We start from the raw sequence: 19871 nt of genomic DNA, 5'->3' as shown, positions 1-19871 counted from the left end.
AGACCTATACACTAAAAATTATAAAACACTTGTGAAAGAAATTGAAGGAGTGCATGGGTGGTTCAGTTGGTTAAGTGTCTGACTCTTGATTTTAGATCAGGATAATTTCATGGTTCTTGGGATCAAGCCCTGCTTTGGGCTCTGTGCTGACAATGTGGAGTCTTCTTGGTATTCTCTCTCCTGCTTTCTGCCCCTCCCCTGCTTGTGCTCTCACATGTTCTCTCCCTCTCCCTCCCCCCACCCTCTCTCTCAAAATAAATAAGTAAATAAATAAATAAACATTAAAAAAACAAATTGGGGCACCTGGGTGGCTCAGTCACTTAAGCGTCTGACTCCTGGTTTTGGCTCAGGTCATGATCTCACAGTTTATGAGTTTGAGGCCTGCATCAGGCTCTGCACTGTCAGTGCTTGGGATTCTCTCTCTCCTTCTCTGTGCCCCTCCCCTGCTCATGCTCACTCTCTCTCTCTCTCAAAATAAATAAAACTTAAAAAAAGTGACAATGACACAAAGAAATGGAAAGATATTCCATACTCATGGACTGGAAGAACAAATATTGTTAAAATGTCTATACTACCCAAAGCAATCTACACGTTTAATGCAATCCCTATCAAAATACCAACAACATTTTTTGCAGAGCTAGAACAATCAATCCTAACATTTTTATGGAACCACAAAAGATTCCAAATAGCCAAAGAAATCTTGAAAAAGAAAAGTAAAGCTGGAGGCATCACCATTCTGGACTTCCAAGTTATATGACAAAGCTATAGTGATCAAGACAGTATGGCTCTGGCACAAAAGCAGACACATAGATCAATGGAACAGAATACAAAACCCAGAAATGAATCTGTAACTGTATGGTCAATTAATCTTTGACAAAGCAGGAAATAATATCCAATGGAATACAATGAAGACAGTGGAATGGAATCCAATGAAGACAGTGTCTTCAACTAATGGTGCTGGGAAAACTAAACAGCAAAATGCAGAAGAATGAAACTGGACCACTTTCTTACACCATACACAAAAAGTAAATTCAAAATAGATGCAAGACCTAAATGTGAGACAGGAAGACATTAAAATCCTAGTGGAGAATACAGGCACTAACCTTCTTGACATCAACTGTAGAAACTTCTTACTAGATATGTCTTCTGAGGCAAGGGGAAGAAAGCAAAAATAAACTATTGGGACCTCATAAAGACAAAAATCTTCTGCACAGCAAAGGAAACAGTCAACAAAACTAAAAGGCAGCCTATGGAATGGGAGAAGATATTTGAAAATGACATATCTGATAAAGGGTTAGTGTCCAAAGTACATAAGAACTTATAAAACTCAACACCCAAAAAACAAATAATCCAATTAAAAAATGGGTAGAAGACATTAAGAAACCATTTTCTAAAGAAGACGTACAGGTGGCCAACAGACACATGAAAAGATGCTCAACATCACTGATTATCAGAGAAATACGAATTAAAACTACAATGGGATATCACCTCAACACCTGTCAGAATGGCTACAATCAGCAGCATAAGAAACAAGTGTTGGTGAGGATGTGGGGAAAAGGGAACATTCCTGCACTAGTGGTGGGAATGCAAACTGGTGCAGCCAATGTGGAAAACAGTATGGAGGTTCCTCAAAAAGTTAAAAACAGAAATATCCTACAATTCAGCAATTGTACTACTAAGTATTTACCCAAAGAATACAAAAATACTAATCCAAAGGGATGTATGCACCCCAGTGTTTATAGCAGCATTATCTTACAATAGCCACACTACGGGAACAGCCCACATGTCTGTCAATTGATTAATGGATAAAGAATAGTTAGAGTATATATATAATGAAATATTACTCATCTGTAAAAAAATAATGAAATATTGCCATTTGCAGTGACATGGATGGAGCTAGAGAGTATTATCATAAATAAAATATGTCAGAGAAAGACAAGTAACTTATGATTTGACTCGTATAGAATTTAAGAAACAAAACAAATGAACATGGGGGGAAAACAGAAAGAGAGGCAAACTAAGAAACAGACTCATAACTGTAGGAACAAACTGATGGTCACCAGAGGGCAGGAGCCTCGGGAGATGGGCCAAACAGGTGATGGGGATTAAGGGGTGCACTTGTGATGAGCATTGGTATTGTAGGGAATTTTTGAATCACTATATTGTACACCTGAAACTAAGATTATACTCTTTGTTAACTGTAATTTAAATAAAAACTCAAAGAAAAAGAAGGATTTGTGTATTTGTGACAACACAAGGTACTGATGAGGAGCAGTGTTCTCTATGATGAGCAGGAAGTGGGCAGACCACCTGGCAGCCTTCCCTGGCCAACTTCTAACTAGGCCTCACTGCTCCCAGGTCTGCCCTCTCTAGCTGTGGTCTATCCTTGTGATGAAAATAGGCCTGCAGTGCTGATACCAATTCTGACCTGTGGGGTTTTCCTACACATCAAGCAATCCTGTGACACCACCTGGAGATAGTGTCAGTTCCCACAGGTTAAGGGCTCAGGCCCACAAGACTTCCTCACTTCAGATGCCAGTTACAAGTCCAAGTTGTTACTTGTCCTTCTGACTGATGTGCTATAAAGCAGAGATTCCCACAATCCCCTTCTCAGGTTTAGTTAATTTGCTAGAGCATGTCACAGAACTCAGAAGACAATTTCCTTACTGTTTACCAGTTCATTATAAAACAATATCATAAAGGATACAAATGAACAGCCAGATGGAGGAGATGCATAGAGCAAGGTATGTGCAAAGGGGTGCAGAGCTTCCATGCCCTGTCTGAGCACCCTGCTCTTCCAGCACCTCCATGTGTTCGCCACCCCAGAAGCTCTCCAAACCCCAACTATTGGGATGTTCCAGAGGCTTCATCACATAGGCATCATCAGTGATTAACTTAATTTCTAGCCCCTGTCCACTCTAGAGAATGGGCGGTAAGGTTGAAAACTCTAAGCTTCTAATCATGGCCTGGTCTTTCTGGTGACTAAACCCCATCCAGGAGTCCACCCAGACTGGCTTCATTAGAACAAAAGACACTGGTATCACCCAGAAAGTTAAAAGGGATTTAGTATCCTATGCCAGGAAAAACTGGAGTCAGAGACCAAATATAAGAACAAAAGATACTGCTAATGCTCTTACCACTTAGGAAATTACAAGAGTTTTAGGTGCCCTATGCTGGGAACTGGAGTCAAGACTAAGTACTAGAAGAAAAGATCCTCCCAGCACCCCTATTTTCCAGGATTTTAGGAGTCCTGCCCAGTTACTAGTGAGCACCAGCTCCCTCTTGGCTCTTGCAGAGATCCACTGAGATAAGCCACCCACTCTTGGAGTTCCCCGTGCCCCTTCCCAGACCAGCGTCTAGGCCTTCCTTCCCCAAGGTAGTGCTTCTTGGGACATGAGGTGCTTGGAAGCATCCATGTGATGCATGCTACCTTTTCCTCAACAGTATACATGACAATGGGAAAAAGGCCGGGCTGTATAAAGAAAACCTGCTATTGCGAGGATGCACCATCAGAAACACGGAAGCTGTTGTTGGCATGGTCATCTATGCAGGTAGGCGTGGCTGTGGTACAGGTAGTCTGTGACAATGCTGGCTTGCCGCCTCTGCTGTACGTTGTTGAATGTTGCTCCTTGTTCTTTCTTTTTTTTCCTGATTATAAAAGCAGCATGTATCCATTGTAAAAATTTAGAAAACCGGAAAAAGAGAAGCAAAATTTCTACTAGTATCTTAACCAAAGTGTTCTCTCAGCATTTTAGCTTATTTATTTCCATTGTTTCTCCATGGTGGTTACATATTTAAGATGAATTTTATACCCTGCTTTTTCGACTGAGCCTAGCCTGTAAGTATGATTGGATGGCAGCACTGTACTTCAGTTCACCAGTCAGGGAGCTCCACACTTCACTGTTGGGCATTGATTTACCATGCCCCTCATGCTCCCCTGCAGGACATGAAACCAAGGCTCTGCTGAACAACAGCGGGCCGCGCTACAAGCGCAGCCAACTTGAGAGGCAGATGAACTGCGACGTGCTCTGGTGTGTCCTCCTCCTCGTTTGTATGTCTCTGTTTTCTGCGGTCGGTAAGTCTCCTTCATGGGTCATGAATAAGAGGGCACTGCTGGACAGCCTCCAGGGAGCCTGGTGGGCTACTGACGACTCATTCTGATCCAGAACTCTAAAGTTAAAACACACATTTGTCATCCACTTAGACTGAAGGGCCATTTGTATCAACATGGGCCATGTTAGAGATGCCTAGATGAAAGATCTTGATAAAATGATACTATTTTTCAAACTTGCAGCTTCTTGGATGGAAGAATGGTTTAATCACACCAGTAGTAATGATTCTGGTAGAAGAAGCAGTAGTAACCTGGTGATAAACTGAGAATAATATATCAGGAGATGCACAAATGCTACTAATGAGAACTCCATGAGAAGAGGGAAAAAAAAGTATTTGGGTGCTAAGAAGGTGTTAGCAGTTAGATTGCACACAGGCTGTGGTACTCTCCAGCCTTCGATGGCCTTCAGACCTGGCATGCTGCCTTTACCTCTGGGTAAATGATCTTCACCACATCCCCTGCCCCCATCATGAAGCAGACAGGTGTGACGTGGTCGTGGAGCTCAGTGGTAAAAGACATAGGTGTATGGGACATGAAAGGGATTTCTGTTATCAGATGGGTGTGTGACCCACTTAATGAAATATGTGCATTGCCTTTGGCTTCTGGGAGTCTATGACATGTGCATTTTGAATATGTAGCAAAGGTTAGTAATGGGAAGCATCCAGGGCCAAATGGCAAGACTGATGTTTTCTGAGGCACATGTTGGGAAAATCTTCTCGGGGATTTCCCATTGATAGCTTCCAGCGCATATCCAGTTTCTGCCTTATGACCATTTGCTTTTCAGTACCAGCAATAGGAAATGCCTGATATGAGGAAGAGTCTAAGAACCAGTGCTTCCCAGCAGTCTGCTTGTTGGTGCCACCAGTACTGGTCATGTGTTTTTGCTGTCTTACATGGCAAGGCAGACTAATGAGGCCAAATGTGCCTGTGTCAAGTCTTGAAGTTTTGCTTTCATTTGCAGTAGCAATGTTTTATTTTAACATTTAGATGTATGATGTTTCTTTTTGAACATTGCTATAGGACATGGACTGTGGGTATGGCGATATCAAGAGAAGAAATCATTATTTGATGTCCCTGAGTCTGATGGCAGCTCTTTATCCCCAGTCACAGCTGCAGTTTACTCATTTTTGACAATGATAATAGTTCTGCAGGTAACAGTACTAAGTACCATATGATAATTGCTTTATTTATCTGGTAAGAATTTAAAGTCATCTTACTCTGCTGATAATTTCCTTATAAATTTTGCATCTGGGAGGACCACAAATATACCTGCCTAATGTATTACATCTTACTTACTTTTCCACCTAATTTTTCTATGGGGTCTTTTTGGGTGCTTTTCAAGTTAACTTTCTCCTTTGCTATTCCTAAAATTCTTAAGCTTTGGGGGGTTGGTTTTTTGATCATTGTGTTTTATTTTTCCATTCAATTACTTCTTAAAAACCCAAAATTATTATTTTGGAATAATTTTAAGAGTTATAGACAAGTTACAAACAAGAGTACAGAGAGTTTCCATATGTCCCCTTACCCAGAGTCCCCTAATGTGAACATATTATATTACCATGGTGCATTGTCTAAAACAAGAAACTAACTTTGGTACTTTGCCATGAACTAAATCTTAGGCATCATATTCTACTAGTCTTTGTACTAATGTGCTTTTATCTGTTCCAGGATTCAATTCAGGATATCACATTGCATTTTGCAGCATTGGTTTTTATTATCATTATTACTGTTACCATTAGTATTATTAGTTCACATGCCTCGTGAGCAGCTCCTCGTCACTAATTAAGAGTCTATGCCCAAAAGGCCTGTTTAAGAGTGGGGAAGGGACAGTGAGTATCATCCTAGGAACGCAAAGTGAACAGAGGTCATTTGCTTAGCCTTTGCCTACGAGAGGAGCTCTGCTGTCTTTTATCACATGTGCTTCATAGAATGGAAACAGACTTATTTAACTTCCCAAATTAGTCTTTTAGTCTGGTTAGTTCAATACTGTTACTCAAAAAAATGTCTTTTAAACATTGATTTCATGAAGATTATTTTTAAATTGTCAAAGTGTAACTGTGAATATTCTCCTCAAAGCCTTCTTCCCTTTGCTCTATATCGTACAAGATCACAGAAATTGTCCCTCAACACAACCAGCCTCTGGAAAGACTGTCTCTTCTGAACTGTGGGGTTGTGTCCATGGGATGGGCAGCTCCTTGTTGCCAGGAGCCCTGGGAGAGCCTGGGGGCCAATTGCCACTGTGGTGCAAGGTGACTTTGCTTATAAGGACTCTGACTGTGCCTTGTGTTTTTTTTCTCTCTTTCTCTTCTTTCCTTTCATAGCTTCTCTCAAGCACAACTTAGTAATATGAAAATGCTTTCTTCTATCCAAGCCATGGTTACCATTCTTCCAGACATGATAGTGGATTTCTGCTCTGCAGTGACACCATAGGCTGTCCTAGTTTAAACTCTTTGCCAATCCTAATACTTTTTCATTACTGACTCTAAACCAACCTGGTTAAGCCCTTAAAGGTACAGTATAGTCCCTACTTACTTGTGGTTGTAGTCATTTGTCATTTGAATAGATTGGACTAGTTCTCATCTCCTTGTTCCTCACAGTTGTTCCTGTACGCCTTATGTCTTCTAGGTTTTGATCCCAATTTCCTTATATGTTTCCATTGAAATTGTTAAAGTATGCCAAGTCTACTTCATTAATCAGGATATAGAGTTGTACGATGAAGAAACGGACTCGCAGCTGCAGTGTCGAGCTCTCAACATCACCGAAGACTTAGGGCAGATACAGTATATCTTCTCAGATAAAACTGGCACTTTAACTGAGAATAAGATGGTTTTCCGAAGATGCACTGTGTCTGGCATAGAATATTCCCATGATGCAAATGGTGAGTCTCGAGGTAGGAACTCCTAGTCTGGGCTGGACAGGGAGCTGCTGTAGAAAAGCTGCATGCACATGTGCCTGTGTGCACATACATGCACACATGAACATGCACGCACGCACACACACACACACACACACACACACAATAAGCTTCAGGGATTGCTGATTTTTGAGAGACTAAAACATAGGCTGTTAGAGCAACCAGGAGACTGAAGCTTAGCAGCATTTATAGAAGCAAATAATGAATTCCATTTACTGACAGTGCCCTACTCACTGCAGTATCTTAGTGTGGTGGGCATCTGCTTAAACACTCATTTTTTGTCAGACAAGAGAACCAAGAAGGGCATTCTTGAGGAACTCACTAGTGAGGTATGTGGTCTCTTTGCCATGCCAAGAATGAAGAGATGTTTTTGTTGTCACCCATCGATCTTCTTGTTATTAACTAAAAATTCTCAGAAGGGCATTGGGCAATTCATGCTGTATTCTTCCCCTTAGAAAATGATGTTCATGGAAGCTGAAGAGAAATGTTACTCCTGTTTGAAGTTTACAGGATGTTACTCTTCCCACTTCTCCTTTCCTTATCCTTTGCTGCCTCTGTCCTCCCTGATCCCATAGAGAAGCTATCCACTTCATAAGTGGAGGGTGTGACTAGAACCAGCCACCCACCCGAGTCGGGAAGGGGCACCACAATAAGGGTCCCTGTGCCACAGTAGTGTTTGTGGAGCTATGGCGCCTCTGAGAGGCACCATCAACTCTGCAACCAGGACTCCCTTTCCTTCCTATAACAGCATCTGAGAACATGAAAGAAGTCTTGCCACAGGAACAGAAGCAAATATAGTATAGGAGTCAGCACGTGGTCATCATTAGGAAACTTATTTATTGAGGGGATATGGTAGGAAAGATCTCAAGGAAGCATGGGATTTTTGTGAGTTTCATAAAACAATTATGATACCCACTAAGGCCCTTTATGTAAAATTAATCATATTAAACAGAAGACATAGGAAATTATACACTATGTTTAACTTTATTTGCCACCCAAAGTAAATGGTCAGTGACTGTGCCCACCTGTCCCTTTTCACTCTACCCTTCTGTAACTCCTCAGCCTAGTGCAGAAGAGCTCATTTGCCTGAAGGCAGAGTTCAGCCTAGTTGTAAAGGAACCAGAGACCTGGGTCTGAAGTCAAGTCAGAAGCAGCCTTTGAAGGCTGGACCTGAGGCTCTATGGGCAGAATCCCAACTAAGATTACAGAAAAATTTTGATAGTTGTTAGATGCTTGTTATAAAACTAAAGGTTGCATTGCCTCTGGAAGATACAGGAAAACATTTCTGGTGAAGACTAAAACAACCAGGCCTCTCCGTTGCATGTTTGAAAGAAATGCTATGATCAGTCATTGACATGCTCCTGGGGCCAAGAGCATCTTCAGCTGTTACTTTATGTGGTCTGACCTCACAGATCTCATTAGTAAAATGAATTCAGATGACTTTGGCTTTGTATGATGAGCCCAGTTCACATATATCTGAACCAGCCATGGAGACTCTTGGTATGGCCCTCTGACCTTCTGTCCTGGTGACACAGTGTGCCTAGAATAAAGCATCACCTGCTCCTTGCCTTTATCTTCCCCAGGAACACTGAAGGCATTGCTCAGGCCACTGTTGGTCAGAAATTGCTGCATCACTGTAGACCACAGTCATATCAACAGTGGTCTGAAGGATGGCTACATTTAGGCTAACATCTGACTACTACTGCAGGAGCCTGGCATAGGCAGCTATATCCTTTGAGAGGTTGACACCAAGTTCCTAATGCACAAGCCTAGAAGCTTGACAGCACTGTGTCCAGGCTTTGTTCTTCCTTGATGTTCATTCACCACCAAACTGTGACTTATATCAGCAGGAGCAGGTGGGATGTGCAGGAGGAGATTTGCTTCTGGGGTGAGGAGCTCCCTCAGTGGGATCCTGGTGTTGGCAATTACTGAGTTTTGTGACCATAATTGACTTACCTTTCCTTATCTCTGTTTTTCTCATCCCTAAAGAAAAGTCTTAACTAAAGAAAGATATTAAATATAAGGCCACAGGCATTGGAGGGCTCCTCTTTGTCCCTTATGCAGGCCACATTGTGTTAAGATATTTTGTGCTCACACCCAGCACTGGACTTGCCCTCGAAGTTCTTAGCAATTGCTTGTTTTGAATGAGTAATCCTCATGAATAGCCTCCTTGCTCACCTATGATGAAATAAGCTGAACTAAAACTGGGCAAAGCCAGAAAAATGTGTTCAGAGCCATTCATTAGCAAGAAACAGAGCAGATGTACTTCATGTGATTCACCGAGTGGCTGGCCACATGGCCACAAGGATTTTTGCTGGGCAATGCCCCACTAAGCATTCAAGTGTAACAGTGCAGTCAAGATCATCTAAAATGGATCTTTGCCGGTGGGTCTATACCCTGGTGACATTTGTCCACTCTATGCAATCCCACAAGGACTGTTAGCCTCCCTATTGGGTAGAGCTTCATCCTTACAAGGTGAATGCAGATAATACCCACCCCCTACCTGACCCTGGACAAGGAGAGCCCGTTGGAAAGCACCATCAATACAGACTGAAAACTATTATTTTTGTGTGATTGCAGGGCAGATGTTCAACTTGTGATCTGTCCTAACAGCCCTAGTGAGTCAGGTGGCCCCATGACCCTGGGATAAGGGCAAAGCCTGGAGCCTGGCTACACTGTGGGAGAGGCCTTCATTTCCCTGCCTTCGTCCCCACTGTCTGCTGCCCAAATCACATTCATCACACCTAGGGTCCACCTGAATAGAGGGGCTGTATGTGTATCTGTCTCTGTCCATACCTTACTTGTTTGTGGAGCTCAATGGCCACTGTGCCAAAATGCACAGGATCTTTGCTTTGGCATCACATTGACCTGGGTGTCCTCTCCACCCTCCTGAATCCTGTGTACTTAGCAAGGTCCTTAAGTTTTCTGAGACTCAGTCTTCTCATCTGTGCAGCGGGGTGGAGAATATCAACCTCATGAGGTTGACTGTAGGTGCACATAAAGCCTCCATCTCTCAGTGGAAACTTTTATTAAATGTGGCTTTGCCTTTGGGAAAGTGAGGGTGGTGAGTGCTCTGAATCAGTTTCATTTTCCTAGCCTCCCCATGATGTGTCACCCTGTGTGCCTTTCCCTACAGCCCAGCGTCTGGCCAGGTACCAGGAGGCAGATTCAGAGGAGGAAGAGGCAGTGCCCAGAGGGGGCTCGCTGCCTCAGCGCAGCAGCATTGGGAGCCATCAGAGCATTCGCATCATGCACAGGAGCCAGAGCACCAAGTCACATCGGCGCACAGGCAGCCGGGCCGAGGCCAAGCGGGCCAGCATGCTGTCCAAGCACACAGCTTTCAGCAGCCCTATGGTGAGTCCCACTCAGAGGACAGCAGCTACCCATGCTGGGACAACACCACCTTTCCTTGCCCTGTCATTTCCCTCCATTCATCAGAAGTATCTGTATGTAATAATACAAATGAGCTGTTGCTGGGGGGTTAGCTCTGTTCAGTTAACAGAACTTGTGTGGCCAACACTTTCTTCACCCTACATTGCTGGATCTTTTCTAAAACACTGACATGGCCCCTTTGTCATGGCCTCTAAGGCCGGGGAATTGTTGGTGAACTACTCAGATCAGTGATGGAGAGGAAGTCTGTCCTACCAAATGAAATGAATAAAACATCAGAGCAAGATGACAACTGTGAAAAAGAAGACAGATGGGAAGAAAAAGGTTTTAAGTAGATGAGCCCGAATCCAATAAACTTCTTTCTCCATTGCCTTGCCCCAACATTTATGGACCATTCTCATCAGGCAGGGAAATTTCCAGAAGTGAATGAGTGATAGCCTTTAAAAGATCCTTTCACTTCTAAAATGTTTTAAGAACAGAGAGGAAGAATCCATTTTGATCACTCTGTGTTGGCCTCATTCTTCTGTGCCCTTTGAAACCTATATAGGCTGCCATTTAAATGGTGGTTGCTGATTGGTGGTTTTATACAGGGCACTTGGGAGTCGGGCTCTACCACCTGGCAGGAGGAGCACTGTGTTGAAAACAAGCTTTTCTGACATCGATGTAACAATATGGGTCCAAGGGTATTTGAAATATTCAAACTTTCTGACCTAGGAATTTAGTGATTCAGCCAAAAATTTCTGTGCATAGAAGTTTATCAATGAAAAAAATATGTATCCAGTGATAAAAGAATGGCCAAATGAATTATAGTATGTCTATTTCTAAGTTGTTAAAAGTTGTATTTTCAAATGATTCTTAAAAGCTTGGAAAAGATCAGACTGCAGTTAGCCCTTGACCAACACAGGTTCGAACTGTGCTGGTCCACTTACATGCAAAATTAAAAAAAAAAGAAATATAGTGCAGTACTGTAATTGTATTTTCCTTATGATTTTCATATTTTATTTTTGCTAACTTTATTGTAAGAATACAGTATATAATACATATAAAATTCAAAATATGGTGTTAGTCCATTGTTCATGTTATCAGTATGGCTTCTGGTCAGTAGTAGGCTAATTTTGGGAGTGTCAGAAGTTATACATGGACTTTTCGATTGCATGGGGGGGTCAGCACCCCAACCCCCTGCATTGTTCAGGGGTCAACTGTGTATAACGTTTTGGGGAACATGAAACTGCCAATTTATGTATATTTTTTTTATTGAGGTATAATTGACATATAATGTGTAAATTTAAGGTGGGAAATGCAAATCAAAACCATAAGATATCATTTCACACCTGTTAGAATGGTTATCATCAAAAAGACCAGAGATAAGAAGTGTCAGCAAGGATATAGGGAAAAGGGAACCCTCATTCATGCACTATTGGTGAGAATGTAAACTGGTGCAGCCACTAGGGAACACAGTATGGAGTTTCCTTAAAAGCTTATAAATAGAATTACTGTATGATCCAGCAATCCCACTTCTGGGTTTATATCAAAAGAAAATGTATAAAATATTTTATTATATATATAAGGTAAGTGTCTAGAAAAAAGACTGGAAGGAAACAGAAGCACGTGTTTCAAAAAGTGTGTATGTGAGGTGGTGCGATGCAGATTTGTTCCATTTTCCCTTCTCTTTTTCAAATTTTTCTGAGTCAGATATGCTATAATAATCTATATTCTTAGCTGTATTATTTTTTAATGACAACATATATATGTTCTATATAAGAATATATACATTTCATTTCACATATAATGGATATTATATTCTTACACAATTTAAAATTATGCGTAAGTCATCACTATAAAATGGCATATGTAGATGAGTCAGATGAAGGGGCCTTTACAACTTAGAATAAAATCAAGGTGCCTTAAATAGTCAAGCACCAGGATGCTTGGCAGGTCACTGGGTCATACTCACCCCTAAGCCTCCATTTTCTTGCAGGAGAAAGACATTACACCTGACCCAAAGCTGTTTGAGAAGGTGAGTGAATGTGACAGGTGTTTGGCCATCGCAAGGCACCAGGAATACCCACTGGCCCACCTCTCACCAGAGCTCTCTGATGTGTTTGACTTTTTCATCGCACTCACCATCTGCAACACAGTAGTAGTCACATCCCCGGATCAACCACGACAAAAGGCAAGTTCTAGAGTCTCCCTGTGAAGCTGATACCTTTGACCTTCAGCATGGCCCCACTGTTGTCAGTCTACCCTTTCCAACAGGACTATTTACACTACCTCTCTCAGGTTTAAGGGGATATATCAGGGGGTTTTATATGGGACAAGCCAGCTCACTGGTTCTGTGGTGCCATTCCTAGGCTACCAGAGGCAGGTGAGGGGTTTGGGTCCAAGTAAGAGAGGACAACTTCCTCCCATGATGGGTGGGGCACATAACAGCCTGGCCTGGAGTGAGGCTGCCCTACACTACCTACACAGAATTTCAGGGCTCCAAATTCTCAGAGAAGAGTGCACAAGACAGGCTTGGGCCCCAGACAAATCACCTGGACTTGAATCCTGACTTTATCACTCAGCTGAGTGCCTTTGGATAAGCCTTCCCCTCCTGTGCCTTATGTGACATGAGGCCAGTGGTGAGGGTTAGGGAAAGGGCTCAGAGTAGGGCTTGGCACACAATAAATGTATTTGATGTTAACAAAGGCTTTTAACATCATCTTTCAAGGAGAAGTGGTCAAGAATCGATGGGAAGTTACTTAAGATGGTGGAAACATAGCAGTAATCCAAGTTGGTTTTTGTTTGGGTTAATAATAAGATTCTTAAAGTTTCATGTGCAAAAAGATCCTCTCTAACCCAGGTGCTTCTGAGAAAGTCCTCCAAGTGGGCTGGATGTATGCTTGTATAGGGTGCACCTAAGGATGGATGTGCATAATGCAGCAAGGCAACTGTAAATGGGTAAAAATAAAAGTGTTCTAGGGCTAGATGCATGCCATAGACCTGCCTCTCAATCCCCTACCCTCCCAGACCCCTTTCCCTCCTCCTGGGTTAACCCTTTTACCAGGTTCCACTGATGGCACCATTGGTGTGTGATGTGGCCTGAACAAGAGGTCTCTGCTCTCTCTTGGCAGCAGCCTATCTGGCAGTAATGCAGCACCCCCTGTGCCCTTGCTTCTGCGACACTGGCCTGCAAAAGCCCCAGGGGGCCTGGTAGATCCAGAGCGGACAAGATCCCACCACTCAGAGACCACAGGGTTGCACCATCTGCCTTAGTCAGGAGGTGTTTTCTGCTGCAGCTCACCTCTTAGCTGCCTCAGCATCCCTCATCTGGCCTTTGGGTTCTTCCACCACCTAGTATTCAGCCCCTCTGGCATGCATCCCTGCATTCTAGTAGAACCTGTCTGACAAACTCAGGCATTGTTGCAACTACTGAATCACTGAGAAAGACCCCAGCATAACCTGAGGCATGTGATGATGGTGACATAAGCAGTGCATTCCATATTGGGAGGAGAATATTTAATCACCCACCCTCAGACTGCAAATGAACGGGTCTCTGGATGTGTTCCTCTTCTCACATATTAATGAGTACTAAATCTTCAGGGTATTTGGAGCCGGCCGGAGCTCCAGTGTGGCTGTTTGAATCTCCCCCTTGGATATGTAGCACATTTAAAGTTATTATAGGAACAAAGAAGAAGCACCTTTATCAAAGTTGGTCCTATGGGCCCTGCTTGACCACACACCTGACTTTTCTTGAGGCTATTGTATAATATACAACTTTGGACACACAGGCAAAATTATGAAAATTTAAGGCTAACTATAACTCAGTGTTTTGATTGTTATAACATTTGCTCTAAATCCATTTTCTAGCAGAAAGTTAAAATAGGTATATTATGCCAGCATTAGTGAACAATACTCCTTTAAATAAAATATTGCTGTTGTTCCATCATTGAGCTTTTTGGAGCTCTAGCAAATGTGTATAACTGTTATTTTGTTGTTTTCATTTCTTGTTAGAAGCTATATAATTTATTGTGACTTAAAAAAAAGTGAGCTAAATTATTTCAATCCTGAATTTGTCCATGCATTTAGCTGTTTAGAAAAGTTCTTTTGGGTTTGGGAATGTTATTTAAATTTTATATAGACATAATTCAAAGGACTGTATAAACTGGTCTTCTGTTAAATGTTTTTTGCAAGTGGGGAAAAAAAAGGCTGGGTTTTGTGCCAGGCAATGACAGGCATGCTCTTCTGAGCCTTTTCTGCAAAGCAGTGGGACATTGCAGTGTGGAGACAGCCAGCAGAAAGGATAATCTGAAAGCCTGCAGGCACCATTGGCCCGAGTCCCCTGAGTCAGTTCAGGGCCTCCATGTAGCTACCCTGGTGATCACATTCTAAAAGAATATATATTGCTAATCTTTGCTTAAGTGAAGTGTAAGAGGCCAAAGGATGATCTCAAGGAAGATCAATGCTGGCTCTGGTTGCAGTTTTTAGTGCATGCCCCAAAATCTGGGAAATGGGAATTCTGTGCTCCGAGCCCCCACTGGGGAAGTGGTAGTTGGGGTGAGGTCTCTAGACACACCTTCCCTGTCTTCTGACTGCTTCTCTTGCAGGTGAGGGTGAGGTTGGAGGTGAAGTCCCCGGTGAAGACGATAGAAGACTTCCTACGAAGGTTCTCACCCAGCCGCCTGACCTCTGGTTGCAGCAGCATCGGGAGCCTGGCCACCAACAAGACCACCCACAAGTCAGGGTCAAACTTTCTGTCCACCCTGTCCAATGACAGCACACTGCTCAGGCTGGAGGAGAGGCTGGGCCAGCCAGCCCCAGCCATTGCCAGCAATGGCTACAGCAGTGGGGCTGCCAGCTGGGCCCCAGAGCACACTGCCCAGGAGCAGGGGGTGGAGCTGGAGCAGGAGCAGGAGCAGGAGCTGCGCTATGAGGCAGAGAGCCCCGACGAGGCAGCCCTTGTGTATGCTGCACGGGCCTACAACTGCACGCTGGTGGACAGGCTGCATGACCAGGTATCAGTGGAATTGCCCCACCTGGGCAGGCTCACCTTCGAGCTCCTACACACGCTGGGCTTCGACTCCATTCGCAAGAGGATGTCAGTGGTGATCCGGCACCCACTCACCGATGAGATCAATGTCTATACTAAAGGAGCTGACTCAGTGGTCATGGACCTCTTACTGCCTTGCTCCTCAGGTATCCAGCTCCTCTCCACTGGGCGGCACCTCCAGTCCCTTTCCATGAGTAAAGTGATTTTCATTAAGCCTTTTCTAAAGCGGTGCCTATCAGAGATTACCTTTCTGGATCACCCTTTCCCTCCTCTGAGGTATTTGGACTAGAATGCACTGGGGGTGGAGGATGGAGGGCTTCAGTGCCTAAATTCACCTCAGAACAGTGGGGTTGGGGGTTACTTGAGGTGAGGCATAGCATCGTTTTAAATCTGGCCAATGGAGGTCAAGAACTTTTAGACTAGAAGTTCCGGAAGGTTCGTTCCTACTCTGTGATTGCCTGGACCAGGGTGACTGTGAAGCCAGGTCATAGTTTGTAGCCAATTTGTGGGGCTGCCTCAGGTCACAGGCTGCTGGCCTCTCACTCACTGTCATCTGTCCCAACTTCAGGCAGAGCAGCTCTATCTTGGTCTCTTTTGAATACTAGAGTTCCATATAACTTCTGTGTTGAAAAAGAGAAATCTAAATCACTGGTGTCGACAGTTAGAACTTTATCCAGCAGAAGGGCTTGTTTGCATCTCCTTCTAGACACATGCTTCTGGGCCTTGGGAGGGGGGTGGCCAAGGTCCCCATCAGTAAACCTGGTCACCCTTCCCTCTGTACTTGGAGGATGAAGGAGTACATATCTAGGTGAGAGAGACTGGGTGGAGGTGAGGGTGCTGCTGGCAGATAGAAGGGTATCTGCTGTGGCTTTGCTGCCTGACCTCCACAGTCTCCTTATCTATTGTATTCTGGAAACAGCTCTAGGTACAACCTGCTGTGAAACCTTGTACACTGGATAGAGCTAGGGAATAATTTACTTCCCGTGGTCCTCTCACCGTAATCTCAGTGCCTCAGAACTGGACTCCTGGCTCTCTAGGCCAGCACCACTCTGTTGTGGGAAAGTGTACTAAGGAATCTCTACAGACAGGAAATCCTTTTCCCACGGGAATACCTCTCAGTTTGCAAACGTGGCTCTGAAAACAGTTTGGATAGCTTTTCATGGGGATAACCTACCAGAGGGCAAGATTTGCCTTTCCACCTCAGGGATTCTGTGCTAGTGTAGACACAGGCTGATTTTGCATTCCCAGAGCCGCCTTCATTCTGCCATTCAGTAGCCTTTTTGTTTTCTTGATGGTTTCCTTCACTGTGCAAAACTTTTTTATTTTGATGTAGTCCTAATAGTTTTCATGCTTTTGTTTTTCTTGCATCAGGAGACATGTCTAGAAAAATGTTGTTACAGCCAGTGTCAGATTACTGCCTGTATTCTCTTCCAGGATTTTCATAGTTTCAGGTCTCACATTTAGATCTTTAATCCATTTTGAGTTTATTTTTGTGTATGGTGCCAGAATAGTTCAATTTCATTCTTTTACATGTAGCTGTCCAGTTTTTCCACCATTTATTGAAAAAAAAATACTGAAAAAAACGCAAACACATGGAGGCTAAACAACAGGATGCTAAGCAACAAAAGAAGAAATCAGAAAGTACATGGAAATAAATGAAAATGAAAATACAATTGTCTGAAACCTATGGGGTACAGTAAAAGTGGTTCTAAGAGGAAAATAAATAGCAATACAGGTTTACCTCAAGAAACAACAAAAAGCTCAAACAATCTAACCTTACTACACCTAAAGGAACTAGAAAAAGAAGAACAAAGACCAAGAGAAGTAGAAAGAAGAAAATAATAAATATCAGAGACTAAAAAAAAAAAAAAAAATCATTGACCAAGAACTGGTTCTTTGAAAAAGCTAAACAAAATTGCTAAACCTTTAGCCAGGCTCATCAAGAAAAAAGAGAAAGGACCAAACAAGAAAGAAGTTACAACTGACACCACAGAAATACAAAAGATTATGAGAATACTACTAAAAATTATATGCCAACAAATTGGAAAACCTGGAAGAAGTTGATAAATTCCTAGCAAAGTACAGCCTTCTAAAACAATCAGGAAGAAATAAAAATCCGAGCAGACCAATTAATTGTAATGAAATTGAATTGATCATAAAAAAAAAAAAAAACTACCAAAAAATAAAAATCCAGGACCAAATGGATTCATAGGTGAATTCTGCCTAACATTTAAGGAAGTGTTAATACCTAAATCTCTTCAACCTACTCTAAAAAAGAGAAGAGGAAGGAAAGCTTCCAAATACATTCTTTCAGCCTTCTTCATTCTGAAATTTGATTTTGCATCCACACAAAAGAAAAACAGATATAGCAATTATCTGAGATTTAATTCTACTGTAAAAAAAAAAAAAAAAAATCTTTGTCCTTTTCATTAAAGACAGTTTAATGGACTGCTGTATTTAAGAATTAACCACATACAATGGGTCATGTATAAGGTAAAAGGCCTGGAGTAGCACTAAGAAATGGGTAGGAGAGGGTGGTAGGTGGGGCCCACCATAGAGAAAAGGGATCCTGTTGAGCTGTGCAAGTACAGTAGTTGCCACACTTGTACTTTGCTGGCAGGTCACTTTTAAATGAGTACATAGTCTTAAATTTCTAGACAAAGCACAAACAAACAACTCCTACCACTCATAATCAACTTCAAGGTCAGGGGCGTGTGGGGAGACTTAAGAGCAGGCTGGGAAGCCTCGTATCCCTCTTCACCTGATCCTTCAGCCCCTGTGTAGCTTTGCTGTTGCACTCACCTCCTCTGCTACTGTCCATCTACTGCAGGTGTCTGGGAGGAAATTACTATCCATATCTAGGTAACTATAGGTGAAAAGAAGCAAAGCCTTCCATCTGTTGCACCATGGATGAGACAAGTAAAAGAGTGACATTGCTATAGTGACACATTGTCCAAACCATGACATTGAAAGGGGCAGATTAAAAATAGACAATTTGTGTAGCTCTCCACCTTACTCAAGGAATTTCCAAGCAGTGTGTGGTTCAGATATGTTTGGAAGATCTACATGTAGACATCCAGCAACTTAAGATTCAGGATGTTCTGAGACTCCATTGCTTTCCCAAGAGAGGAGCTATAGGATGGCTCTGGGGTTACCTTGAAGTTATCCACTGGTAACACCCCGGCATTATGTATAAATCATTCAACTTTTACTTTGTGGGTGGATGGAGTGTGGAGAGCATACTTGAGGAGCACTTACCTGTGCTGAGGAAGTAGAGCATTGTGTTCAAGCTGCTGTACCTGTGCACTGGTGATAAAGTAAGGTGGGCACACAAGTATTATCCTCTGGATTACTTCAGATCTTTAAGATCTTTCTTCAAAGAGATATAACACTTCTACAAAAAAAGGCAAGAGGAGGCTACGATGATGGTTGATGTGACTGTGTTAGAGGGAGTGTGTCATATTCTCAGGACATGATCAAATCTTACAAGTTGTGGGGGATCAGGTAGAAAGCAGGGACTGTATCCTACTCTAGTACCTACAGACCTCTGTTCAAATCCCAGGTCTACATTTATGGGCTGGAAGGAGTGACCCTGGAGGAGTCACTTTCTTTGCTTTAGTTTCCCATCTGCACAAAGGAAATCAGGATACTGACCTCATAGGAAGCCCCTGTCCACACCCCTAGCACAGTGTCTGGTGTTATATAAGCATAAAGTATAAGCTAGCTCCCTTTCCCTTCTCTCTGGTTCCTTCCCCTTATGATTCACTTGCTTGAATCCAGCTGCTACTTGCTTGGTCCAGCTGCTACTTTGTGTGGTGTTTAAGACACAAACCCCCAGATTGCCCCACCTTCTCCAAGAGTGAGGATGGAGAGTAGCCCAGCACATAGCATGGGAATCACCCATTGCTGCTATTCAATAAATCAATAAATGCATGAATAAACAAGGGAGGAAATTCACTTTATTTTGCCATCTTACTGAGATGACTCTTTATAAGAGAAACAAATTTGTCAAAAGCATTAAGAAAATGAAAAAATAAAGAAATAGAAGTATCACTAAGCATTTTAAAAGCACATGTTAAAATCATGAGTAGGAGTGGAAATTTTCCTCTGAGCGCCTCTTCACAGGGTCCTGAGCATTGCCAGCAGTGCACTGGTGGGGACCTTGCTGCAGTGTCCATGTGCACTACTTGGCCAGAGCTGGGGTAGGGCTCCTCTCAGTCCTATTGCATCTTGAGTGCAGTGACATGGGAGTCTTCTTTACTGACAGGAGCTGTTACTGTCTGACACTGTGCTTGCCCCCCACTCCTTACCTCCGGCACCCAGATGTGGCTGCAGAGACCTTCTTCCTGTGCCCCTCAGGCCACCACCTCCCTCCAGGAGGTGCTGGGTAGCATTGGTTCCACCTCTGGCCATGATGTTGCTCCATT

The 19871-nt window shown here is 42.9% G+C and overlaps 1 protein-coding gene across 3 annotated transcripts in view; it reads left to right on the top strand.

Moving 5' to 3' along the window:
• Positions 1-19871, top strand: part of ATP10A (ATPase phospholipid transporting 10A (putative)) — a 184672-nt gene that overhangs the window by 142524 nt on the left and 22277 nt on the right. For all 3 annotated transcript variants that reach the window (XM_042988300.1, XM_042988299.1, XM_042988301.1), the window contains exons 5-11: positions 3445-3551; positions 3944-4075; positions 5132-5262; positions 6737-6989; positions 10162-10379; positions 12394-12588; positions 15002-15590. In XM_042988300.1, coding sequence (XP_042844234.1) covers positions 3445-3551; positions 3944-4075; positions 5132-5262; positions 6737-6989; positions 10162-10379; positions 12394-12588; positions 15002-15590 — 1625 coding nt within the window. The remainder of the gene's footprint in view (positions 1-3444; positions 3552-3943; positions 4076-5131; positions 5263-6736; positions 6990-10161; positions 10380-12393; positions 12589-15001; positions 15591-19871) is intronic.

The sequence above is a fragment of the Panthera tigris genome, chromosome B3, assembly GCF_018350195.1.
Source record: "Panthera tigris isolate Pti1 chromosome B3, P.tigris_Pti1_mat1.1, whole genome shotgun sequence".
In the NCBI taxonomy this organism is placed as follows: Eukaryota; Metazoa; Chordata; class Mammalia; order Carnivora; family Felidae; genus Panthera; species Panthera tigris.
The sequence above is the reverse complement of the archived record's forward strand: the minus strand, read 5'-3'. Positions and strand labels throughout refer to the sequence as shown.